Source organism: Moschus berezovskii, chromosome X (genome assembly GCF_049115385.1).
Source record: "Moschus berezovskii isolate FMDL1 chromosome X, NW_MosBer_1.0, whole genome shotgun sequence".
Taxonomy (NCBI): Eukaryota; Metazoa; Chordata; class Mammalia; order Artiodactyla; family Moschidae; genus Moschus; species Moschus berezovskii.
The window spans coordinates 76,592,677-76,605,666 of NC_142488.1; the positions used below are offsets into that span (position 1 = coordinate 76,592,677).

Sequence of the window (12,990 nt, forward strand, 5' to 3'; positions counted from 1 at the left end):
ATCATCCCACCCTCGCCCTCTCCCACAGAGTCCAAGTGACTGTTCTATACATCTGTGTCTCTTTTGTTGTCTCGTATACAGGGTTATGATTAACATCTTTCTAAATTCCATATATATGCGTTAGTATACTGTATTGGTGTTTTTCTTTCTGGCTTACTTCACTCTGTATAACAGGCTCCAGTTTCATCAACCTCTTTAGAACTGATTCAAATGTATTCTTTTTAATTGCCGAGTAATACTCCATTGTGCATATGTACCACAGGTTTCTTATCCATTCGTCTGCAGATGGACATCTAGGTTGCTTCCATGTCCTGGCTTTTATAAACAGTGCTGCGATGAACATTGGAGTACATGTGTCTCTTTCAATTCTGGTTTCCTCAGTGTGTATGCCCAGGAGTGCGATTGATGGGTCATATGGCAGTTCATTATTCTCATTTTTCCATTTGGATTAAGAAGTGGTAAAATATTATCCTTGCCTTGTCTTATATGTTGGAGAATTTTCTGGACTACTTATTTTAATTTGAACTGCAATCACTGATTCTATATTATAAATATAGATACGTAAATATAATATGAATGATGAAAAAATTTTGCACAAGTAGTTTTTAGCGTTGTTCAATATCCTTTTAACAGGTACCACTGCAATTGAAAAGTATGACCTCTGGACCAACAGCTGGCTACATATTGGCACCATGAATGGGCGTAGGCTTCAGTTTGGAGTTGCTGTTATCGATAACAAACTCTATGTTGTGGGAGGAAGAGATGGTTTAAAAACTTTGAATACTGTGGAATGTTTTAACCCAGTTGGCAAAATCTGGACAGTGATGCCTCCCATGTCAACACACAGGCATGGCTTAGGTAAGAGCTTAATGTTGTATGGTTTCTTAAGATTGTACATTTACTAGAGCTTTAGAAGTGCATATCATTGAAATTTAGTTATACTCATATTCACAATGTCTGAAAATTATGAAAAGCATAAATAAATGGTAAAAGCCTATGAAAGCTTTTCCTTGTTTCAGGTGTCATACTTGTAACTGTACCTCCATTCCACTGGTATTTTAAAAGGGTCCTACTTCAGGAAGGATAAAACTTTTAGAAAGAATACATTGTTGAGGAGCACACAAATACAACAAATTTTCTCCTAAAGGTCAGTTTAGAGAAAAGAACACATGCTAATGGAGAGACACTGTGTTTCTAGTTACTATTGTCCATTCCCATAAGAATCAAATCTATATTTGGGCAAAAGCCTTGGGATGCAGTTTGAAGGCACAGTTACTTAGAAAAACCACTTTCATTGAGAGCAGGCCTAATTTATACTTGAGTCAGAGGTTCCCAAGAAGTTTAAGAAGGAATAGAAAATTCTTGAATAGTGAGGAACTTTGATCCTCCTGATGGCTTGTCAAGGTCCGCTTTCCTTCGTGCTAGACGCCATAGGTTTCAATACTACAGAGTTTGTTTTTTTAAGAAAAGAATAATTGCATTGCTTTTAAATAACCATATTTTACACAGCTAAAGTGTGACATCTCCAAGAAGGGTATTGTTTACCCCAATATAACTGATAAATTATATAAAATGATAGACTATGTAATTATTCAGCTCAGTTCTGTAACTGTGATTTTTTAGAAAACATTTCTTACAGAGACACGAAAGCAAATTTTAAAACTCTTAATTGCTATTGCTATACAAAATGGATTATTACTCAGCCATTAAAAAGAATACATTTGAATCAGTTCTAATGAGGTGGATGAAACTGGACCCTATTATACAGAGTGAAGTCAGCCAGAAAGAAAAACACCAATACAGTATATTAACACATATATATGGAATTTAGAAAGATGGTAACGATAACCCTGTATGTGAGACAGCAAAAGAGACACAGATGTATAGAATAGTCTTTTGGACTCTGTGGGAGAGGGCGAGGGTGGGATGATTTGAGAGAATGGCATAGAAGCATGTATATTATCATATGTGAAATAAATCGCCAGTCCAGGGTCGATGCATGATACAGGATGCTCGGGGCTCATGCACTGGGATGACCCAGAGAGATGATATGGGGAGGGAGGTGGGAGGCGGTTCAAGATGGGGAACACATGTACACCCGGGGCAGATTCATGTCAATGTATGGCAAAACCAATGCAATACTGTAAAATAAAAAAAAATAATAATAAAAATAAAGAGGTGAGGTAATGTGGATGGAAAATTGAGGAGGAGGAATGTCAGGAGGAACCAGTAACGTGAATTCCCAGAGCAGATGAGAAACAGAAAGGAGCTATTCATAGAATCCAGTAGAAAATATCAGATTGCTTATATTCTGTGCAGCCAAACATGCAGAAGCCCTATATAGTCAGCAAAAGCAAAACTGGGAGCAGACTGTGGTTCAGATCATGAACTCGTTATTGTCAAATTCAGACATAAATTGAAGAAAGTAGGGAAAACCACTAGACCATTCAGGTATGACCTAAATCAAATTCCTTATGATTATACACTGGAAGTGACAAATAAATTCAAGGGATTACATCTGATAGACAGAGTGCCTGAAGAACAAAGGATGGAGGTTCATGGAATTGTACAGGAGGCAGGGATCAAGACAATCCTCAAGAAAGAGAAATGCAAAAAGGCAATATGGTTGTCTGTGGAGGTCTTACAAATAGCTATGAAAAGAAGAGAAGGGAAAGGCAAAAGAGGAGAGATAAGAAAGCCTTGCTCAGTAATGCAAAGGAATAGAGAACAATATAATGGTAAAGACTAGAGAGGTCTTCAAGAAAATTAGAGATACAAAGGGGATGCTTCATGCAAAGATGGGCTCAATAAAGGACAGAAATGGTATGGACTTAACAAGGGCAGAAGATTTTAAGAAGAGGTGGCAAGAATACACAGAAGAACTAGACAATAAAGATCTTTATGACCCAGATAATCATGATGGTGTGATCACTCACCTAGAGCCAGACATACTGGAATGTGAAGACAAGGGGGCCTTAGGAAGCATCCCTACGAACAAAGCTAGTGGAGGTGATGGAATTCCAGTTGAGCTATTTCAAATCTTAAAAGACAATGCTGTGAAATGGCTGCACTCAATATGCCAGCAAATTTGGAAAATCCCGCATTGGCCACAGGACTGGAAAAGGTAGGTTTTCATTCCAATCCCAAGAAAGGCAATGCCAAAGAATGCTCAAACTATGTCACAATTACACTCATCTCACACGCTAGTAAAGTAATGCTCAAAATTTCTCCAAGCCAGGCTTCAACAATACGTGAACCATGAACTTCCAGATGTTCAAGCTGAATTTAGGAAAGGCAGAGGAATCAGAGATCAAATTGCCAACATCCGTTGGATCACAGAAAAAGCAAGAAAGTTCCAGAAAAACATCTACTTCTGCTTTTTTGATTAACCTAATGTCTTTGACTGTGGATCACAATAAACTGTGGAAAATTCCTCAAGAGATGGGAATACCAAACCATCTGACCTGCCTCCTGAGAAATCTACATGCAGGTCAAGAAGCAACAGTTAGAACTGGCTATGCAACAACAGACAGGTTCCAAATCGGAAAAGGGTTATATTGGTCACCCTGCTTATTGAACTTATATGCAGAGTGCATCATGAGAAATGCCGAAATGGATGAAGCACAAGCTGGAATCAAGATTTACATGAGAAATAATAACCTCAGATATGCAGCTGACACCACCCTTATGGCAGAAATTGAAGAAGAACTAAAGAGCCTCTTGATGAAAGTGAAAGAGTGAAAAAGTTGGCTTAAAACTCAACATTCAAAAACTAAGATCATGGCATGTGGTCCCATCACTTCATGGCAAATAGATGGGGAAACAGTGGAAACAGTGGCAGACTTTGTATTGGAGGGCTCCAAAATCACTTCAGATGCTGACTGCAGCCATGAAATTAAAAGATGCTTGCTCGTGGAAGAAAAGTTATGACCAACCTAGACAGCGTATTAAAAACCAGAGACATTACTTTGCCAACAAATGTCTGTCTAGTCAAAGCTATGGTTTTTCCAGTAGTTATGTAGGATATGAGAGTTGGACTATAATTAAAGCTGAGCATGGAAGAATTGATGCTTTTGAACTGTGGTATTGGAGAAGACTCTTAAGAGTCTCATGGACAGCATGGAGATCCAATCAGTCCATCCTAAAGGAAATCAGTTCTGAATATTCATTGGGAGGACTGATCTGTTCCGTTCCGTTCCGTCGCTCAGTCGTGTCCGACTCTTTGCGACCCCGTGGACTGTACCAGGCTTCTCCGTCCATGGGATTCTCCAGGCAAGAATACGAGAGTGGGTTACCGTTTCCTTCTCCAGGGGATCTTCCCGACCCAGGGATCGAACCTGGGTCTCCCGCATTGGAGGCAGACGCGTTAACCTCTGAGCCACCAAGGAAACCCGATCCTATGTTGGGTGCATATATATTTGTAGTTTTTATATCTTCTTCTTGGATTGATCCTTTGATCATTAGGTAGTGTCCTTCTTTGTCTCTTTCCACAGTCTTTGTTTAAAGTCTATTTTATCTGATATGAGTATTGCTACTGTTGTTTTCTTTTGTTCTCGATTTGCATGGAATATCTAAACTCCAATACTTGGCCATCTGATTTGAACCACTGACACGTTTGAAAAGACTCTGATGCTGGGAAAGATTTAAGGTGGGTGGAGAAGGGGACGACAGAGGATGAGATGTTTGGATGTCATCACCAACTCAATGGACATGAGTTTGAGTAAACTCTGGAGTTGATGATAGACAGGGAGGCCTGGCTTGATGCAGTTCATGGGGTTGCAAAGAGTTGGACACGACTAAGCAACTGAACTGAATAGAACAAATTTCTAACTAAACCTCAAAAACCCCTGTCTACTAAAATGTCCTATGGGAATCATTTTTATCCCTTTAATAAAAATAAGAGATTAGAAATATCTATCAGACTTAGCCAACAGTTCTAGTGTTTATCTAAGATTCAGTATCATTTCTCACCTATCTTTTATTTTTGAAAAATGACATTTAAACTGTTACAGAGAAAAATAATCTTCCCTTTTCTGTTAATTGCAAGAAATGGTGTGTTCGTCTACTTTCTATGCCTTTAGCATTATAACCATGATACCCTTCCATGATATTTTCTAGTGTTAAAAGACCATATTTAGTTTTAGTTTCAAATCAAGATTGGGAAATTATTCATTAAATGGTTATTTACAAAACCATTAATATATAAAAATCAAATTTTTAATTAGTCACTTCCTTTTAAAATGAAACATCCATTATATATGCACTACCTAGGTGAGCTCTCATGCTGTTTTTATCCTTTAGGTGTAGCCACACTTGAAGGACCAATGTATGCTGTTGGTGGCCATGATGGATGGAGTTATCTAAATACTGTAGAAAGATGGGACCCTGAGGGACGTCAGTGGAATTATGTGGCCAGTATGTCAACTCCTAGAAGCACAGTTGGTGTAGTCGCATTAAACCATAAGTGAGTAGAGCCAAACATGCATGCTTTTGCTCCCATTTCATGTGGTACAGCACTTCAGTAATGTGATACACCTACCAATAAGCATTCCTAGTGACTAGGACATCCTAATAATGGATTGTAAAAGGCCTTCGTTGGAACTCTCCCTTCATTATGATGGAAAATATTTATCTAAAATGAACACTTAATTAAATATCCTGAGATCAGCAGTACCATTATTACCTGAGATCTATTTAGAAATACTGAATCTTAACCACAGCCCTCCTGAATCAGAATAGACATTTTAAGAAGATCCTCAAGTAACTTGTATTACACATTAAATTTGAGAAGCATTTTTGTAGGCAAGCCAGTTTCAATCTTACCCTCAAGAAGCTACCATTTATTGGTTATAACTTTTTATTGACTTATCAAAACTTCAGTCTATTTTTGTAATATGCCACGTCTTTTTCTCTTTATAACTCACTCTTCTAAGTGTTCTAAAATTACAGCTAGTCCCGTCTTTCTGACTCTTTCCTACTTTCTGATCACTTTCCTATGAGAGAAAATAATATATTGAAACTTGATGATATTAAAGCTATCTACAAGTTTGAATTATTCTTCTTTCAGGTAATTTGCAATTGTGGTCTTTCTGAAAAGGGATCTTTGGAGATAATGACAAGCATATAGGAGGAACTTGAATGATGAAAATTTCAGACACCAGGATGGGTCAGTGGCAGGAGATAGTCCTGTGTGTCTGTATTGACTATTCATAAAGTCAGTATCTCATCATATAATTGGGTTCAATAGAAATTTCAAGGCAGATGTTTTTTAGCACCTTGGGCATAAAGTAAGCAGAGAAGGCAATGGCAACCCACTCCAGTACTCTTGCCTGAAAATCCCACGGGCAGAGGAGGCTGGTAGGCTGCAGTCCATGGGGTCGCAAAGAGTCAGACATGACTGAGCGACTTCACTTTCACACACTGGAGAAAGAAATGGCAACCCACTCCAGTGTTCTTGCTTGGGGAATCCCAGGGATGGCAGAGCCTAGTGGGCGGCAATCTATGGGGTTGCACAGAGTCGGACACAACTGAAGTGACTTACTTAGCAGGAGCATAAAGAAGTATTTGTGGTTAACAGGAAACCCAGACTTACAGTGTTTTAGGGTTTAAAATACTCCTAAATCTGATTATCTCTAGCCTAACCTGAATGATATACAGTGACTCAGTAGTGATCTCCTACCTATTACAGAAGAGGTTGAAATAATTGAATTTAAATAACTTAATTTTGTCTTGCTAACTTGCTATTGTTCACAACTGAGCATGAAGGGCAGTTATAGGCATATAGTTTAATAAATGTTGATCTTCTTTATTGATGTGGGATTAAATTTAAATTAGACTAAAAATAATGCCAGAAAAACATCTACTTCTGATTCAGTGGCTACACAAAAGCCTTTGACTGTGTGGATTCTACACAGCTGTTTTTCTGTGTTGTTCTACAACAAGCTGTAGAAAATTCTTAAAGAGATAAGAGTACCAGACCACCTTACCTGCCTCCTGAGAAACCTGTATGCAGGTCAAGAAGCAACAGTTAGAACCGGACATGGAACAATGGACTGGTTCAAAATTCAGAAAGGAGTATGTCAAGGCTGTGTATTGTCACCTTGCTTATTTGACTTCTGTGCGGAGTGAAGTGAAAGTCATTCAGTCCTGTCTGACTCTTTGTGACCCTGTGGACTGTAGCCCGCCAGGCTCCTCTGTCCATAGAATTATCCAGGCAATTCTTACCAGCTGAGCTATCAGGAAAATCCCCTCTAGACAGAGTGAAAAAAGTGAAAGTGAAAGTGAAGTCACTCAGTCGTGTCCGACTCTTTGTGACACTGTGGACTGTACCCTACCATGCTTCTCTGTCCATGGGATTCTCCAGGCAAGAATACTGCAGTGGGTTACCATTTCCTTCTCCAGAGGATCTTCCCGACCCAGGGATCGAACCCGGGTCTCCCGCATTGGAGGCAGACGCTTTAACCTCTGAGCTAGAGTACGTCATGCAAAATGCTGGGCTGGATGAATCACAAACTGGAATCAAGATTGCTGGGAGAAATATTTACAACCTTAGATGTGCAGATGATAGCACTCTAATGGCAGAAAGCAAACAGAAACTAAAGGGCCTTTTGATGAGGGTGAAAGAGGAGAGTGAAAAAGCTGGCTTAAAGCTTAGCATTCAAAGAATGAAGATCACGGTATCTGATCCCATCACTTCATGGCAAATATATAAGGACAAAATGGAAACATTGACAAACTTCATTTTGGGGGGCTCCAAAGTCACTATGGATGGTGACTGCAGACATGAAATTAAAAGAAACTTGCTCCTTGAAAGGAAAGCTATGACACAACTGCTGCTGCTGCTAAGTCACTTCAGTCGTGTCCGACTCTGTGCGACCCCATAGACGGAAGCCCACCAGGCTCCCCCGTCCCTGGGATTCTCCAGGCAAGAACACTGGAGTGGGTTGCCATTTCCTTCTCCAATGTGTGAAAGTGAAAAGTGAAAGTGAAGTCGTTCAGTCGTGTCCGACCCTTAGCGACCCCACGGACTGCAGCCTTCCAGGCTTCTCCATCCATGGGATGTTCTAGGCAATAGTACTGGAGTGGCTTGCCATTGCCTTCTCTATGACACAACTAGACAGCATATTAAAAAACAGAGACATCATTTTGCTGACAAAGATCTGTATAGTCAAAGCTATGCTTTTCCAGTAATCATATATGATTGTGAGAGTTGGTGCATAAAAAAGGCTGAGTGCCGAAGAATTGATGTTTTTGAACTGTAGGGCTGGAGAATAGAATCCCTTGGACATCAAGGAGATCCAACCAGTCAAGCCTAAAGGAAATCAACCCTGAATACTCATTGTAAGGACTGATGCTGAAGCTGAAACTCCAATATTTTGGCCACCTGATGTTAAGAGCTGACTCACTGGAAAAGACCCTGATGCTGGGAAAGATTGAAGGCAGGAGGAGAAGAGAATGACAGGGGAGGAAATGGTTGCATGGCACCAGCGACTCAATGGACATGAATTTGAGTGGACTCCAGGAGATAGTGAAGGACAGGGAAGCCTGGTATGCTACGGTCCATAGAGTCACAAAGAGTAGGCCACGAGTTAGCAACTGAACAACAATAACAAATTTAAAACACTGCTAATGAAAAGAATTGGCATTTTAAAATTTATGAGAGAAATGCTATAGATAGAACATCTTCCTAGGAAAATAATCTGGTTTTTAGGTTTTATCCTATTCCCTTTGTTATTTGTTAAATTAATATCTTCTTAGTTACAAATGCTTTTTTACACTAAATAAAGTAGTTCACTAAATAGAGAGTCTAATGCTAGGCAATTAAATCTAGCTAAAATTGTAAGGTTCCTGGATTTGAATTTTGGAAAGATCTTACCATCTTTAAAAATGTTCAGCTTTATTGTGGTTTGGTAGGCAAATACTACCAATACTTTTGTTATCTCTTTCCTTTCTCTGTAGTTCATTTCCCATATAAACCTTTAATCTATTATATCAAAGAAACTTTCAAAAAAATATGAAGCAGGTAGGTTTGGGTTAAAGTAGACTTAATAAATGCCTTCACAAATTCAGGTCTTTCGCTATAATACTGAGGGAGTAGAATACAAACTCCAATGCTGTGTGTAGTGTATTTTCACTTTCTTTCTATGCATAAATATACTCGCATACACATACTTCTGTCTTTATTCTAGGCTATATGCTATTGGTGGACGTGATGGAAGTTCCTGCCTCAAATCTATGGAATATTTTGACCCACACACTAACAAGTGGAGTCTGTGTGCTCCAATGTCCAAACGACGTGGAGGTGTAGGAGTTGCAACATACAGTGGATTCTTATACGTGGTTGGGGGTCATGATGCCCCTGCTTCTAATCATTGCTCCAGACTTTCTGCCTGTGTTGAACGGTAAAATATTTATATTTTTCATTATTTATTTGATTATTTGTTTTTTTTTTTCAGAAATGAGAAGGATTTTTAAACTACCAAAAAGTAGTCCTTTCAGAGGTTTAATTATTTTAAAAATTTTATCCTTACTTCTAGATTCAAAATATTTTGAAGAAATTCTGCATATGCATTCCAGATTCATCATGAGAAATGTATGAAAAGAATACATTGCTTTATCATTTAATAGTCACTCTATAAAATGAGACAGAAGTAAGAATAAATATAATTTTATTACAAGCTATATCATTCAACTATTCACCGGCTCAAATCACAATTTTACTGTTTCAAAAATGTGATCAGTTCTCAAAGGATAAAGGCTTATCACTACAAAATAAACAGAAAAAAATCCCAAAGAGAGGTGCTTATAATGTTCTGAACAGTGACTGTGTTGAATTAAGTATTTAATTTCTCACAGGCAGCTTCTTTGAATGGGAGACATTAATCTGGATGAACAACGTGTGCTACATTTTTTGTCAGTCATGTTACTTTGTAGCTTTACCAGTCATGTTCTATTCCTAAATTGGGAAGATCCCCTAGAGAATGGAATGGCTACCCACTCCATTATTCTTGTCTGGAAAATTCCATGGACAGAGGAGACTGGCAGGCTACAGTCCACTGGATCACAGAGTCAGACACTCAGTTGTTAGTCTGAGCAACTAACATTTTCACTTTTCCCTTTCAAGATAGAATGCATGAACACACACACATATATATGTGTGTATATATATATGTATGTATGTATAAAGTGAAGTGAAGTCACTCAGTTGTGTTCGACTCTTTGTGACCCCATGGACTGTAGCCTACCACTCTCCTCTGTCCACGAGATTTTCCAAGCAAGAGTACTGGAGTGGGTTGGCATTTTTTTCTCCAGAGGATCTTCCTGACCCAGGAATCGAACCCAGGTCTCCCACATTGTAAGCAGACGCTTTACTGTTGGAGCCACCAGGGAAGTCTTATATATATGTGTATATATATATATATACACACACACACAAACATAGCAGTTGATAATAATCTAATTCCAAGTGACAAATTTAGTCAGTTATCAGAAGACAGATCAATATGAATTTTTCAAGAGAAATTCAAGAACCAGGTAGAATGTATACATTGTAGGCATAAAAAAGAATGGAGGGAATTTCAGGTCTAGGAGAAAACACAATCCAAACCATGAAAGTAAAGGAGAAAGCTTCATAGATATGAGCAGAGTCTTTAAACTTAAAGGTATTTGGAAGAGCAATTTAAAACTCAATTACATACCAGATTTTTGATAGCCAGAAATGTCAAGATGAAAACTTTTGGATGTTATCTCACGGACAAAAGGATAATTAAATTTGGGAGAAATGGAATATTACAACGAAAAGTATTTTGGGGGAAATTGTTTTAACAGTTATATATAGGATAAAATGTAGACAGAAAAGACTAAATGAAAACATAAAAATACTATTACTTTTCTTCTGAAAGGCATCATTGATAGTCGTAATACTTTGTTTCTTACAGGGAATAATTGATCTTTGGTAGTTTTTTTTTTTTTCCCCTAAGTTTGTTTAATCCTAAATTATTAGCTCCCTGCTACTCAGTGTACATTTGGAATGTTTTTTAAGAGATTGGTTCCTAACAGATGCAAACAAATTTTAAGAATTATGCAAAACATAAAGAAGGTCAATTACTGTCTCAAATGTATATTACTGTTCAGTTCAGTCACTCAGCCATGTTCCACTCTTTGCGACCTCATGGACTACAGCATGCCAGGCTTCCCTGTCCATCACCAACCCCCGGAGCTTGCTCAACGTCAGATCCATGGAGTTGGTGATGCCATCCAACCATCTTATCCTCTGTCATGCACTTCGCCTCCTGCCTTCAATCTTTCCCAGATTCAGAGTCTTTTCCAATGAGTCAGTTCTTCACATCAGGTGGCCAAAATATTGAATATTATAGTTAAATATATGTGGGCTTTCCTGGTGGCTCAGAAGGTAAAGCATATGACTGCAATGTGGGAGACCTGGGTTCGATCCCTGGGTCAGGAAGATCCCCTGGAGAAGGAAATGACAACCCACTGGAGTACTCTTGCCTGGAAAATTACACTGATAGAGGAGCCAGTTAGGCTATAATTTATGGCATCGCAAAGAGTCAGACACGACTGAGCGAATCAAATGAGACAGTTCTTCACATCAGGTGGCCAAAGTATTGGATATTATAATTCAGTTCAGTTTAGTTCAGTCGCTCAGTCGTGTCTGACTTTTGGTAACCCCATGAATCATAGCACGCCAGGCATCCTTGTCCATCAACAACTCCCGGAGTTCACACAAAGTCATGTCCATCGAGTCGGTGATGCCATGCAGCTATCTCATTCTCTATTATCCCATTCTCCTCCTGCCCCCAATCCCTCCCAGCATCAGAGTCTTTTCCAGTGAGTCAACTCTTCGCATGAGGTGGCCATGGTTTTGGAGTTTCAGCTTAAACATCAGTCCTTCCAATGAACACCCAGGACTGATATCCTTTAGAATGGACTGGTTGGATCTCCTTGCAGTACAAGGGACTCTAAAGAGTTTTCTGCAACAACACAGTTCAAAAGCATCAATTCTTCGGCGATCAGCTTTCTTCACAGTCCAACTCTCACATCCATACATGACCACGGGAAAAACCATCGCCTTGACTAGATGGACCTTGGTTGGCAAAATAATGTCTCTGCTTTTTAATATGCTATCTAGGTTGGTCATAACTTTCCTTCCAAGGAGTAAGCGTATTTTAATTTCCTGGCTGCAATCAGCATCCACAGTGATTTTGGAGCCCAAAAAAATAAAGTCTGACAATGTTTCTCCATCTATTTCCCATGAAGTGATGGGACCAGATGCCATGATCTTAGTTTTCTGAATGTTGAGTTTTAAGCAAACTTTTTCTCTCTCCTCTTTCACTTTCATCAAGAGGAATTTTAGTTCCTCTTCACTTTCTGCCAAAAAGGTGGTGTCATCTGCATATATGAGGTTATTGATATTTCTCCCAGCAATCATGATTCCAGCTTGTGCTTCTTCCAGCCCAGCGTTCCTTATGATGTACTCTGCATATAATTTAAATAAGCAGGGTGACAATATACAATCTTGACGTACATCATTTTCCTATTTGGAAACAGTCTGTTGTTCCATGTCCAGTCCTAACTGTTGCTCCCTGACCTGCATACATGTTTCTCAAGAGGCAGGTCAGGTGGTCTGGTATTCCCATCTCTTTCAGAATATTCCACAGTTTATTGTGATTCACACAGTCAAAGACTTTGGTATAGTCAACGAAGCAGAAATAGATATTTTGGGAACTCTTGCTTTTTCCATGATCCAGCAGATGTTGGCAATTTGATCTCTGGTTCCTCTGCCTTTTATAAACCAAGTTTGAACATCTGGAATTTCAGAGTTCATGTATTGCTGAAGCCTGGCTTGGAGAATTTTGAGCATGACTTTACCAGAGTGTGAGATGAGTGCAATTGAGCGGTAGTTTCAGCATTCTTTGGCATTGCCTTTCTTTGGGATTGGAATGAAGACTGATCTTTTCCAGTCCTGTGGCC

General features: G+C 39.0%; 1 protein-coding gene across 1 annotated transcript in view; it reads left to right on the top strand.

Moving 5' to 3' along the window:
• KLHL4 (kelch like family member 4) overlaps positions 1-12,990 on the top strand; it is a 121,814-nt gene that overhangs the window by 86,403 nt on the left and 22,421 nt on the right. Inside the window, exons 7-9 of the mRNA XM_055393582.2 lie at positions 634-858; positions 5,302-5,464; positions 9,189-9,401. Of these exons, the coding sequence (XP_055249557.1) occupies positions 634-858; positions 5,302-5,464; positions 9,189-9,401 (601 nt within the window). The remainder of the gene's footprint in view (positions 1-633; positions 859-5,301; positions 5,465-9,188; positions 9,402-12,990) is intronic.